The sequence below is a fragment of the Cebus imitator genome, unplaced genomic scaffold (assembly GCF_001604975.1).
Source record: "Cebus imitator isolate Cc_AM_T3 unplaced genomic scaffold, Cebus_imitator-1.0 Scaffold464, whole genome shotgun sequence".
Lineage (NCBI taxonomy): Eukaryota > Metazoa > Chordata > Mammalia > Primates > Cebidae > Cebus > Cebus imitator.
Window position 1 is genome coordinate 512949 of NW_016107779.1, and position 14418 is coordinate 527366.

At 43.3% G+C, this 14418-nt stretch overlaps 1 protein-coding gene across 2 annotated transcripts in view; it reads left to right on the forward strand.

Moving 5' to 3' along the window:
• The window catches only part of ZZEF1 (zinc finger ZZ-type and EF-hand domain containing 1), a 132671-nt gene that overhangs the window by 17727 nt on the left and 100526 nt on the right, over positions 1–14418 (forward strand). For both annotated transcript variants that reach the window (XM_017512181.2, XM_037732700.1), the window contains exons 2-5: positions 2176–2320; positions 8230–8424; positions 11196–11367; positions 13015–13214. In XM_017512181.2, the coding sequence (XP_017367670.1) occupies positions 2176–2320; positions 8230–8424; positions 11196–11367; positions 13015–13214 (712 nt within the window). The remainder of the gene's footprint in view (positions 1–2175; positions 2321–8229; positions 8425–11195; positions 11368–13014; positions 13215–14418) is intronic.

A 14418-nucleotide genomic window follows, 5' to 3' on the forward strand; every position in this document is an offset into this window, starting at 1 on the left:
TTTTGAGTTGGAGTCTCACTCTGTCATCCAGGCTGGAGTGCAGTGGCATGATCTTGGCTCACTGCAACCTCCATCTCCCAGTTTCAAGCAGTTCTCTACCTCAGCCTCCTAAGTAGCTGGGATTACAGGTGCCTGTCACCTCGCCTGGCTAATTTTTTGTATTTTTAGTAGAGACACGGTTTCACCATCTTGGCCAGGCTGGTCTTGAACACCTGAACTCGTGATCCACCCGCCTTGGCCTCACAAAGTGCTGGGGTTACAAGCGTGAGCCACCATGGCTGGCCTTTTAATCCATCTTTATACCCCATGACAACAGACAGGTCCACCTTTATGATGAACATTTCCCTCTATCTTCTATCCAATGACATTAATTTTAATTGCTGCTTCCCTCCTTCCCATTACATCCCATCAGGACTGTGTTACTCACAGGCCTCTTTTGTCCACACTTAAAATTCCCCCACAGGGCACAGTTTCTCTAGTCTTTCTCTCTAACGTGGTTTCTTTCCTCTGATCTCTTCTATTCATTTCTTTTTAGTGTGTAGCTTCAAAACCAAACTCACCTTTCTTGGTTAGGTGTAGTCAGAGTAGAACAAGACAATATCTCCTCTCCTTTTGAATGTTATACCTTGATTAGTGTAGTCTTTGATCCTATTAACGTTTTGGATAATCTTGCCAGGTTGAACAGAGGCAAAAAGAACGCTATGATCTCTTCCATGTTGCTTCTAAGTCACTGCTCCACGTACCGTATTTCCGCCCGTGGTTTTTGGACTCAAGTACAGGAATTTGCATTTGTTCCTCTTAAACACTGCATTGACCAGGGGTCTGTGATGGAAATGGGGGTATATGTGTGAGTCATGAAACTTCAGTGGGATGTTTTCCTGTTTCATGGAGGAGAGAAATAAAAAGCAGGAGTTTTAAGAAAGAGAGAGGGTTACCTGGAAAGGAGGCCGGAAGGCCCCTGAAGTACTGCATGGTGAGGGGGATGTATGAGTGAGTGTATCAGCAGGAGGACAGAAGGCATTGTTGAGGAAGGGATTGAAATCCGGGGAGAAGGGGCAGTTGCTAAGTGAGGTAAGTCTTGCAGGATGTGAAGGAAAGGGGTCAGGGACACGAGAGGGTGAGGTTAGAAAGGAGAAGGGGAGCTCTGTTTTATTGGGCTCTGTTCAGATGTTACTTAATCCTGGCAGCAGCCTGTGAGTTTGACAATATTTGCCTGATATTTCAGATCAAGAAGCTGTGGCTTATGGAGGTAAAGAAACTTACATAAGATCACATAGCAGAGTATCGATTGAGCAGATTAAAACCAGATTTCTACTGTACCAAGTTCCCCAGATGGTCCAACATGGGCAAGGGGCAAGTTTGATTACACTTAAAGGTTAGCGAAAACAGGGCTGTGAAACAGATAAACCAAGTTAGCTCTTGTGTCCAAAAGAGTGTTTAAAAGAAAAGGCCCGGCTGGACTCGGTGGCTCACACTTGTAATCCTAGCACTTTGGGAGGCTGAGTTGGGCAGATCACCTGAGGTCTGGCGTTCAAGACCAGCCTGGCCAACATGGTGAAACCCCATTTCTGCTAAAAATAACAGAAAAAATAATTAGCCAGGCATGCTTGTGGGCACCTGTAATCCCAGCTACTCGGGAGGCTGAGGCAGAAGAATTGAATGAACCCGGGAGGCAGAGGTTGCAGTGAGCCCAGGTCGTGCCATTGCACTCCTGCCTGGGCGACAGGCACAAAACTCCGTCTTAAAATAAAAAAAAAAAAAAAGGAAAAAGTCCAATTAAACTTGAGGTGGTATTCTAAGTCAATTCTTTATATTTTGGCACTTTGCAACCAGTTGAAAAGTTTTACAGTGGCTGCTTCCTTCTGAAATTATTTAGTGGGGAGGAGGCTTACTAAATAATTACTCTCTTGGATTACTAAATGGTTACTCTCTTGGAATATAGATTGGAATACCAATAAGATTAAATTGTGTATACACACGTATACTCTTTGTGTACTTGTATACGTACATCCTACAAAGCACAGTGAGTTCCTATTCTAAATTTATCTTTGATTGATATATATGGACCCTTCCCCCTGCAACCAAAAATAAATAAATCACTGGTCTTGAGAATTGTAAATAAAAGAAAAAGTTACTTGGAACAGCCCTGATTTTCTTGCATCTCTTATCTTGTAGGCCTTTGCCCAGTTTGATGCCGAGGGTGATGGGACAGTTGATGCTGAGAACATGTTGGAGGCCCTCAAGAATTCCAGTGGAGCTAATCTTCAGGGGGAACTGAGCCACATCATCAGACAACTACAGGCCTGTTCTCTTGTTCCAGGTGAGGCTTTCATCTGAATGCTCTCTTAGAACCCAAATGAACTTTGCTATACTGCTGATTGAAATGAGGCAAAATTGTGGCCACATGCAATAAACTCCCCCAACAGTATTTGTTAGGCACGTGACCTGAATTGGCTTTCAGTAGAGTCATCTTCGTTCCCCAGTACGGTGGTGTCAGTGCTTCTACCACTTGATGAACCCTGTCCGAGGCTGCCTTCCTTATACATCTCTTTATTTCACCCTCTGCAGAAGCCGCCTTTGGCCTCCACTGTTCGCTCTCATAGGATCCTGCATTTCTTTTTTGCAACATATTACCATTGTAATTGATCAATTCATTATTCAATTATTAGTGAAGTGTTTGTCGTCACTCCTATACCGTAGTTCCACGAGGCCAGGGACCTTCTGTCTTATTTCTGCAGTGTCCTCACATTTGGCACATGTTTTTTTGGCATGTGCTAAGCACTTAGTGGTTTTCTTAGAAAGCTATTGCAGTAGTCCCTCCTTATCCACGCAGGAGATGTTCCAGGACCCCCAGTGGATGCCTGAAACCAAGGATAGTACCCAACCCTCTATATACTACATATTTCTCTGATATATGTATATACTTAGGATAAACTTTAATGTAAACAATAGGCATAAGAGGCCAGTAACAATAGCTGATAATAGAATAATTATAACAATATACTGTAATAAAAATTACAAGAATGTGACCCCTCTTTTTTTCTCTCCCTCTCTGTCTCATTCACAATATCTGTTTGTACCATATTCAACTGTTTTGGGGCTTTTGACCACAGGTCACTGAAATTGTGGATAAGGGAGGACTACTATATTCAGAAATTTAAGAATAAAAATAGCTTAAAATTAAACAATGAGCTTCTACATGGTGCATATGAAAAGACACGGCCTGTGTTTTTTTATGGTTTCTTTTGGGAGCTCAGACTTAAGACAGCATCATAATAAAATTAACATTTTTTTTTCCAGTGAGAAGACAGTTGTGTTTGAAAGAGAAAAACAGGCCGGGCGCGGTGGCTCAAGCCTGTAATCCCAGCACTTTGGGAGGCCGAGGCGGGTGGATCATGAGGTCAAGAGATCGAGACCATCCTGGTCAACATGGTGAAACCCCGTCTCTACTAAAAATACAAAAATTAGCTGGGCATGGTGGTGCACGCCTGTAGTCCCAGCTACTCGGGAGGCTGAGGCAGGAGAATTGCTTGAACCCAGGAGGCGGAGGTTGCGGTGAGCCAAGATCGCGCCATTGCACTCCAGCCTGGGTAATAAGAGTGAAACTCTGTCTCAAAAAAAAAAAAAAAAAAGAGAAAAACACTTTGTACATTTTCCTTTTGGTCTTGGTTTACTTCGTCTCAGAACTTTTCCTGCTCTGTGTGCTTGGTGTCAAAATACTTAGGGCAGCAATGGAGGCAAAATAGATTTCATAGAACATAAGTGTAAATCTGGTTGCACTTGACCCTCTGGCTTACTTACTGCTGAGTGATTTATTCAGCTAGGGAAGGATAGTGTCCATATGTTAATGAAGAATATATACTTCTTGCCAGACATGGTGGCTCATGCCTGTAATCTCAGCACTTTGGAAGGCCAAAAAGGATTGTTTGCAGCCAGGAATCTGAGACCAGCCAGGGCAACATAGTGAAACCCCATCTCTTAAAAAAGTTATCAGGGCATGGTAGTGTGCACCATTGGCTCTAGATACTCCGGATGCTGACGCAAGAGGATTGCTTGAGCCCAGGAGGTTGAGGCTGTAGTGAGCTATGGTGGCGCCACTGCACTCCAACCTTGGTAATAGAATGAGACCATCTCAAAAAAACAAATGCGCATTTCCATTCTCCTTCAGATTGTCTTTAATTATGTAATTTTTATACATGTTAACTTTTTCCCTAGTCTCATGGCAATTAAAATTATTATCATTATTATTATTTCTGAGATAGAGTCTCGCTCTGTCACCCAGGCTGGAGTGCCAGGGGATCTCTGTTTACTGCAGCCTCCACCTCCTGGGTTCAAGAGATTCTTCTGCCCCAGCCTTCCAAGTAGCTAGGAATACCGACACCTGCCACCACGCCTGGCTAATTTTTATATTTTTAGTAGAGATGGGGTTTAACCATGTTTGCCAGGCTGGTCTCGAACTCCTGACCTCAAGTGATCCACGCGTCCTGGCCTCCCAAAGTGTTGGGATTACAGGCGTGAGCCACCATGCCTGGCCTGTATTATCTTCAGCTAGCTTATATCTTAGCGTTTACATATTGCTCCACTTTTGCATTACCAGCATGTGGTTAGCCAGAGGAGCTTTATTTGGACACCTCAGACAGTTTTAGGCAGGAAAGCAAAGGGGTTGAGACCTGGGAATCCACCAACAGATAATTCGTAGTGTACTGTTGTGCTGGGCAACTGTGGTAAAATGGGGAATTAGACTGAGAAAACTTCAGGGTTCAAATCTCAAGGCACTTACATAGCAGGCTTATGACTTAGGACTTCTACTCAAAAGTTTTCATCAGCACTCAATTTATCAGTCTTGGAATGCACCTTTGTAAGCTGAAGTTGTTTTGGTGGTGAGATGTTTTAGTGTCTAACCTTTGTCTACACTAAAATGAGTTCCTTTTGTATCTCATGGTGTTGGTGCTTAAGCATTTAAAAAAGAGACAGCACCTTTTCCTAATTCATTAGGCTTGGAATTCATTTACTGAAGACTAAATTAATTTACCAAATGTTTCAGCATATGAAGTCTTTTTTTTTTTTTTTTAAATAGGGTTGCGCCATGTTTCCCAGTCTGGCCTTGAAAAAGTACTTTTTTTTTTTTTAAATAGAGTTTTGCCATGTTGCCCAGTCTGGTCTTGAACTCCTGAGCTCAGGCAATCCACCTGCCTCGGCCTCCTGAAATACTGTGATTACAGGCGTGAGCAGCTGGACCAGATCTGTTTTTTCACATGGGTTTTGAGCAAATCAGTGCAGCATCGGCAGTATCATAAATATGAAGCTCAGGTATTACTGTGGAGTCAGCGAAGAAAAAGACTGAGCCACTACTGGCTTCTTTCTTCCTCAGCTTGCAAACAGCCTATCATGGGACTTTGCCTTGTGATTGTGTGAGCTCTTCTCCTTTATAGACTCCCTTTTATATATACACATATCTATATTTCTGTCCCTCTGGAGAACGGTGACTAATGGAGATTTTGGTACCAGAAGGGGCTCTAGAGGAAGAGAGTTTTAAGGATGGATTTCTTTAGTTGGTTTTGGAGTTTTTGGAGTTAGCCATTTAATTGGTTGGTGCTCCTAAGTTTGCTGGACAAAATGATGAAAGGAAAGGATGACCTCAGGGATTTTATCTACAGAAATGCATACCTTAGCCTCACATCTTCCAAACATTGCCCTAGGTGAGAGTCTTATCTCCTTTAGACAAAGTGCTGAAATTGTGGAAAATCAGACACAAGCTCATAGCATTTGAGTGACTGACCTGTAGTTAAAGCTGCATGCTCAGCCTCAGTAGGTATCTACTGTTAAAATGAGGGCATTGATTGGGAAAGAATGGGACCCAATGCATAGTTGGAATAGACAGACTTGGCAGCTGTCAGAACTCACACATTGGCTCCCTGACCAGTAGGGTAAGAGCTATTATGGTGGGAAAGGCCAAATGGAAGCCATTAGAGCTGGCCCTACCTAGAAAAATAGTAAATCAAAAACAATGTCACACTCCTGGAGGGACTGCAGAGATGGGTGCCACCATCAAGAACTTGAACAATGCAAGGATGGTGATTCCCACCACGTTCCCATTCAACTCTCCTATTCGGCCTGTGCGGAAGACAGATGAATCTTGGAGAGTGACAGTGGATTATCTTAAGGTTAGCCAAGTGGCGACTCCAAGTGCAGCTGCTGTATCAGATGTGGTTTCATTGCTTGAGCAAATTGACACACCTCCTGGTACCTGGTATGCAGCCATTGATTTGGCAAATGGCTTTTTCTCCACTTCTGTCCATAAGGCCCACCAGAAGCAATTTGCCTTCAGCTGATGCGGCCAGCAGTATACCTTCACTCTCTTACCTCAGGGGTATATCAGCTCTCCAGCTTTGTGTCACAATCTTGTTTGCAGAGACCTTTGTCACTTTTCCCCTCTACCAGATATCATGCTGGTCCTTTACATTGATGACATTATGCTGATTGGACTGAGTGATGGAGAAGTAGCAAACACACTGGACTTGTTGGTGAGACCTTTGTGTGCCAGGGGGTGGTAAATAAATTTGAAATAAATACAGGGACCTTCTACCTCAGTGAAATTTTTAGGGGTCCAGTGGTGTAGGGCCTATGGAGACATTCCTTCTAAGGTAAAGGGTAAGTTGCTGGATTTGGCCCCTCCTACAACAAAGAAAGAGGCACAATGCCTAGTGGACCGACATGGATTTGGAGGCATCGCATTTCTCATTTGGATATGTTACCCTGGCCTGTTTATCGAGTGACCCAAAAGGCTGCTAGTGTTAAGTGGGGTCCAGAACAGGAGAAGGCTCTGCAAACAGGCCCAGGCTGCTTTGCAAGCTCCTCTGCCACTTGGGTGATAATGATTCAGCAGATCCAGTGGTGCTTGGGATGTCAGTGCAGACAGAGCTGCTGTCTGGAGCCTTTGGCCGACCCTATAGGTGAATCACAGCGGAGGCCATTAGGATTTTGGAGCAAGGCCCTACCATCTTCTGCAGATAACCACTCTCCTTTTGAGAGACAGCTCTTGGCCTGTGACTGGGCCTTGGTAGAAACTGAACATTTGACTATGGGTCACCAAGTTACCTTGTGACCTGAACTGCCTTTCATGAACTGGGAGTTTTCTGACCCATCTGGCCATGGAGTGAGTCGTGCATAGCAGCTTTCCATCATCAGATGGAAGTGGTATATTCGTGATTGGGCTTGGGCAGGTCCTGAAGGCACAGATAAGTTACATGAGGAAGTGGCTTAAATGCCCATGGTCCCCACTCCTGCCGCCCTGCTTTCTCTCTGCCAGCCTGCACTAATGGCCCCATGGGGGGTGTTCTCTATTATCAGTTGACATCTTGGTGTGTCACCTGAGCCTCGTTTTCCTCAGTGGTTAAAAGGGCTACCTGTACCTTCTGTGTCTCTCCCTCACCTTACTGGGGGAAGGAATGATGTGATGTACGTGGAGACACCTTACTGGTTGTAAAATGCCATTGGAAATTGTGGTAATGGCAGTGATTGTATTGTCATTATCATTGTCTTAGTGTCTTAGTATAGAAGCAGTTATGCTTTTACTCTTAATGCACTGAACTTTATTTCTACCACATATTCTATATGCAAGACTTCATTAAAAACTTAGTGTTTAAGTGCTTATACATTTTTGAAGTTTGGATTGAAACAAATAATCATTGTTCTAAGAGTTCTAAACTTCTGTTCAACTAAAATTAATTCTTTTTTTTTTTGAGGCGGAGTTTTGCACTTGTTCCCCAGGATGGAGTGCAGTGGCGTGATGTCAGCTCACTGTAACCTCTACCTCCCGAGTTCAAGTGATTCTCCGGCCTCAGCCTCCCAAGTAGCTGGGATTACAGGCGCCCACCACCACGCCCAGCTAATTTTTTTGTATCTTTAGTAGAGATGGGGTTTCACCATGTTGGCCAGGCTGGTTTTGAACTCCTGACCTCAGGTGATCTGCCCACCTTGGCCTCCCAAAGTGCTGGGATGACAGGCATGAGCCACCATGTCTGGCCTAAATTAATTCTTAAGTTCAGAATGCTACTGGTTCATTTCTTTAAAACTTAACTTAGAATTTTAAATGATTCAAACTGAAAATGCCAATGAAGATTGTTAATGACTGCTTTTAATTTAGCCAGTTCAGATAGACACCAGGCAGGGGATATGGAAACTGCTGTGGCTTCCCCAAAATGCCGAAAACGGATTTTGTCTATTTAGGTTTCATAGACATATTTTCAGAGTCAAAGGAGGCACTTGGTGTTCACTCGTCAATGATACTGCGCTTCCTGCACCGAAATCGGCTCTCCAGTACAGTGATGCCCTACCCGATGTTGGAGCACTGCAATAACATGTGCACCATGAGGTCTTCCGTTCTCAAGGAGTCTCTGGATCAGCTGGTACAAAAAGAAAAGGGTATGTGTATGGGGGATTCTCCTGAAAATTCTCTTATCATTTCTTCTAAATGTGGTATTGATAAAATGAGCCAATCCTTTTCCCTACCTTTATTTCTGAAAATACAGAGTAATGAGTTTGTAGCATAAGACTGTGATCCTCATTCCCTTTCTTCCTTCCTAACACAGCTGGTTTCTCATCATTCACTTCTCTGCTCAGATATGCCTTCAGGGATGCCTTTTCTGTTGATCTGATTAACACCACTCCCACTCCCCAGCTTCTGGTCAGGATCACCTCTGCAGGTTTAATGGTTGAAGTATTTCTTACTGTTATCTGAAGTTGTAGCATTATTGATTCACTTGTATGTTGTCTGTGTTGTGTGTTTCCGTATTCCTGCACTGGGCCTGTTGCATCGTAGGTACTCAATGAATATTTGGTGGATAAATGAGGGAACCCAGCACAGACTCACTCAGAGCTGGCAACAGAAGTTCATGACGTGTATAGATAGGTCTGTGGAACATAACAGAGTCCAGATATAAACCCAATACACATGTGAGAATATAGTACCAGATAAAGTCAGCGTTATAAATCAGGATGGAAAGGCGAACTGTCAACAGATGGAGTTAGGGCACCTCATTAGCCATTGGAAGAAAAAATAAAACTAGATTTTTTTTTTTTTTTTGGAGAGTGAGTTTCACTCTTGTTACCCAGGCTGAAGTGCAGTGGTGTGATCTCCAGAACCTCCTCCTCCCAAGTTCAAGTGATTCTCCTACCTCGGCATCCCTGGTAGCTGGGATTACAGGCACGCACCACCAAGCCCAGCTATTTTTAGTGGAGATGGGGTTTCACCATGTTGGTCAGGCTGATCTCAAATTCCTGACCTCAGATGATCCACCCACCTCGGCCTCCCAGAGTGCTGGGATTACAGGCGTGAACCTCAGCGCCTAGCTGAAACTAGATTCTTGATACATTCCGTTCACTAAAATAAACTTCAGGTGATCAAAAAGTTCAACTAAAAATAAAATGCTAAAAATATTGGAAGAAAATAGTTCCACTTTGTAAAATACGGAACAGCCTTTTTTTTTTTTTTTTTTTTTTCCTGAGAGGGAGCCTTGCTCTGATGCCCAGGCTGGAGTGCAGTGGTGTGATCTTGGCTCACTGAAGCCTTTCCCTCCTGAGTTCAAGCAGTTCTCCTGCCTCAGCCTCCCAGGTATACCTGGGATTACAGGCATGTGCCACAATGCCCAGCTAATTTTTGTATTTTCAGTAGAGATGGGGTTTTGCCATGTTGGCCAGGCTGGTCTCGAACTCCTGACCTCAGGTGATCCTCCCAGCTCGGCCTCCCAAAGTGCTGGGATTGTAGGCATGAGCCACCTCGCCCAGCCGGAACAGTCTTTCTAAGCAAGACATGAAACCCGGAATCTGTGAAAGAAAAGATTAATAAATTAGTCTGTATGAAAATTCAGCCTTCCTCACAGCAAAGGTATCATAGGCAGAGTCAAAAACAAATGGCGTTCTAGGTAACAAATATAAATTTTGTAACATGTTAAAGACACAATTGACTGACTAAATTTTTTATTAACTCCACCCTTGGGCAATTATGTCACTCTGTGTTCCTCAGTTTCTTTATTTGTTTATTTTTTTTGAGATGGAGTCTCACTCTGCCTCCCAGGTTGCTGTGCAGTGGTGTGATCTCGGCTTACTGTAACCTCCACCTCCCAGGTTCAAGCAATTCTCAAGCATTAGCCTCCTGAGTAGCTGGGATTACAGGCATGTGCCACCATTCCTGGCTAATTTTTTTTATTTTTAGTAGAGATGGGGTTTCACCATGTTGGCCAGCCTGGTCTTGAACTCCTGACCTGAAGTGATCTCCCTGCGTTGGCCTCTTAAGGTAGGGGAATTACAGTGTGAGCCAATGAGGCCAGCCAGTTTCTTTATTTTTAAAATGAATTAATACATAAAGAATGTATAAAAAGCACATGGCTAGGCATGGTGGCTAATGCCTATAATCCCAGTACACTGGGAGGCCGAAGTGGGAAGATCATTTGAGGCCAGGAATTTGACAGCAGCCTGGGCAACACAGGGGTGACCCCTACCTCTATAAAATTTTTTTTTTAAGTTAGCCAAGTGTGGTGTCACATGCCTGTATTCCCAGCTACTTGGGAGGCTGAGGCAGGAGGATCAACTTGAGTTTAGGAGATTGAGGCTGCAGTGAGCTGTGGTCATATCACTGCACTCCAGCCTGAGCAACAGAGTGAGACCCTCTGAAAAAAATCTCAACAAAAAAGTACATGGCTCATAGTAAACACTCAAATGTTAGCTGTTATGTATATATGTTTATATATGCATTTGATAATGTATAGAAAATATTAGAATTGACCCAGAAGAAAATGGAAGAGGGCAGGACTAGACTGTACTCAGAAACAAGCAGCTTAAAAAGTGTCACTCATTATTTAAAAATATAAATTCAAACTGTAATTTACCGTTTTCTTCTCGGCATGGTTTTGCAAATGTATCAGTGGTTAAAGAATTGCACTAATATGAGATGATGGGATAATCCTTGGCCAGTGGGTTCTTTGGAAGGAGACATGATTTTCATGTTAGACAGGTATGTACGTGAAAACCCACTCACGACACTGACAAACTACAAAAGAATCTGGAAGGAGATTGTAAGGGAGATTTGCGTTTCTACGGCCAAAGCACCAAACGTATTTCTGCTAGATATTTTAAGTGACTCTTTTTTTCCCCTTGCGAGAGAGATGTCATATAATAAATTCTGGTTTCCCCTGCAGAAAGCCCTGGAGATCTGACTAGAAGCCCAGAGATGGATAAACTCAAGTCAGTAGCAAAGTGCTATGCTTATATAGAAACATCCTCCAACTCTGCCGACATTGACAAGATGACAAACGGAGAAACCTCTTCCTACTGGCAGTCAGATGGCAGTGCCTGTTCACACTGGATTCGGTGGGTGGCGTATCATACTTTTTAATTTTTTTAAATTTTGGAATGTTTTCTTCTTAACTGCTTTCATTTTTTAAGTGGCTATCCGTGAAGGTGCTTAAAGAATCAAGCAAAAGGAGTCATGTGAAATCATGTAACCTGGCTTATATATTCATAAATAGAAAATTTCCCTGATATTTTTAAGGAGGAAATAACATTTGATTAATTTCAGATTAGTACTGATTTTATATCTTTTTTCACTAGTTTCTCATCACAAAGGACAAGTGCTTATATGTGATTGTATGTTGAAATATCCTTTCTCCTTTTTTTTTTTTTTTTTTTTTTAAGACAGGATGTCTTTTTGTCACCCAGGCAGGAGTGCAGTGGTGCAGTCATAGCTCACTGTAACCTCGGACTCCTGGGTTCAAGCAGTCTTCCTGCCTCAGTTTCAATAGCTGGGATTTAGGCATGTACCCCCATGCCTCACTAGTTTCTTTGTACTTTTTTGTAGAAACGGGGTCTCACAGGCCGGGCGCGGTGGCTCATGCCTGTAATCTCAGCACTCTGGGAGGCCAAGGTGGGTGGATCACCTGAGGTCAGGAGTTTGAGACCAGCCTGGCCAACATGGTGAAACCCCGTATCCATTTAAAAAAAAAAGAAAAGGAAAAGAAACGGGGCCTCACCATGTTGCCCAGGCTGGGCTCAGACTCCTGGCCTTAATCCTTGTACTTTGATCTCCAAAGTGTTGGAATTACAGGCGTGAGTCCCTGCACCCGGTCTATTTCTATACTTTTTTTTTTTTTTTTTAAATGGAGTCTTGCTCTGATGCCCAGGCTGGAATGCAGTGCGCAGTCTGTGCTCACGGCAACTTCTGCCTTTCAGGTTCAAGCGGTTCTCCTGCCTCAGACTTCCAATTAGCTGGGATTACAGGTGCCCACCACTACACCCAGCTAATTTTTGTATTTTTAGTAGAGGCAGCGTTTCACCATGTTGGCCAGGCTGGTCTCAAACTCCAGACTTTAGGTGATCTGCCCGCCTTAGCCTTCCAAAGTGTGGGATTACAGGCGTGAGCCACAGCATCCAGCCCGTTTCTATACATTTTTGCAATTCACTGTATGCAAGTAAGTTGGGCACTTTAGAAGAAGGAATGGTATGGTCAGGAATCCTAGAGTGGAACTGATGATAATAAACTGTGGTATTTCTGGAAGTTCGGAAGCTGCTATTGAAATTTTCACCTGTCCCCTCAGAAAACAGGCTAATTCCAGTTGGTAGAAATAAGTGCCAGAAGTAATTATATTGTTTTTTCCTAGAGGGCACATTTGACCTTTAGACATTTAATTTACAGATGAGGAAATATACTCAATTCTTTGTACATGGTTTAAAATTTTTGCCAGGTAAAGGGATTTTGTTAGAATGTTCATATTGTTCTTTCCTCCCTGTACAAATAGCTTGAAAGGAATCATAAGATTAATCTTGAACCGAAACGTCTTTTAGAGATGTGCAAAGGTCATAAGGACTTTGAAACTCCTAGTCGGCATTTCAAGTTAGTTGTTGTTGGGAGAGTTAGCCTTTGGGTGTATCACATGTAGGATCTTTGAGATGGGACTTTTGGATCCTGTCAGTTCTTGATTCATATAAACATTTCTGGTTTCTGCTCTCTGTGTTTTCTAGTTTAAAAATGAAGCCAGATGTTGTGCTTAGGCACCTGTCCATTGCAGTGGCTGCCTCTGACCAGAGCTACATGCCACAGCAGGTGACGGTGGCTGTGGGGAGGAGTGCCAGCGATCTTCAGGAAGTCCGAGACGTGCACATCCCCAGCAATGTCACCGGCTATGTGACGCTGCTGGAAAATGCCAACATCAGTCAGCTCTGTAAGTTCAACAGAACTGAGGGGATGGGAAGAGGCAAGGAAATAATATTTTCTAGCAGAAGGCCCTTTGAAGTGGAGAGCCTGTTAGTTTTTGAGATTTGATTTGCTTCTTAGGACGTACACTAAAGTGGTTATTATTTCATCCATTAAGTGTTGTAGAAATTTACAGATTAGCATCTGGGCATGCTGGCTCACGCCTATAATCCCAGCACTTCGGGAAGCCAAGGCAGGCGGATCACTTCAGGTCAGGATTTCGAAACCAGCCTGGCCAACATGGTGAAACCACATCTCTACTAAAAGTACAAGAATTAGCCAGGTGTGGCAGTGCATACCTGTAATCCCAGCCACTTGGGGGGGGCTGAGGCAGAAGAATCACTTGAACCTGGGAGGCTGCGGCTGCAGTGAGCCAAGATTGCGCCACTGCACTCCATCCTGCATGACAGCAAGGCTCTACCTCAAAAAAAAAAAAAAAAAGAAAAGAAAGATTATAGAAGAGCAGTGAAACAGCTTTTTTCATTAAATTATTTTATTCCGATTTTTTAAAATTAAAGGTCCAAAATGATCCTCTTTGACTCAATATTCCCATTTTCTTATCAGAAAATTAGAAAAATATAAACAAAAATATTCAACTTCTACTACCCAGGGAGTGTTACTGTGACTGCCTTGCTGTGGATCCTCGCAGACCTTTTCTTGTGTTTGTGTATTTGTGTAAGTGTGTGCATGGTTTACATGCACACACACGCGCAGGCATATTTACACACCTTTTTTCCTAAAAAAGAGTTTTATGTATCTGTTTATGTATACATATATTTGTTTATATATACATATCTTTTTACAAAAATGTTGATAGTCTGTGCATGGTCTTCTATAATTTTTTAGAATGTGTTATATTCATGAGCACCCTTATTTAGTGTTGTAAAAATATGCCATAATTGGCTGGGCACACTTACACCTGTAATCCCAGGACTTTGGGAGGTCAAGGAGGGCGGATTGCCTGAGCTCAGGAGTTTCCGAACAACCTGGGCAACGTGGTGAAACCTCATCTCTACTAAAGTACGAAAAATTAGCCAGGCATGGCGGCGTGCACCTATAGTCCCAGCTACTCAGGAAGCTGAGGCAAGAGAATTGCTTGAACATGGGAGGCGGAGGTTGCAGTGAGCCAACATCATGCCACTATACTCCAGCCTCGGTGACAGAGTGAGAGC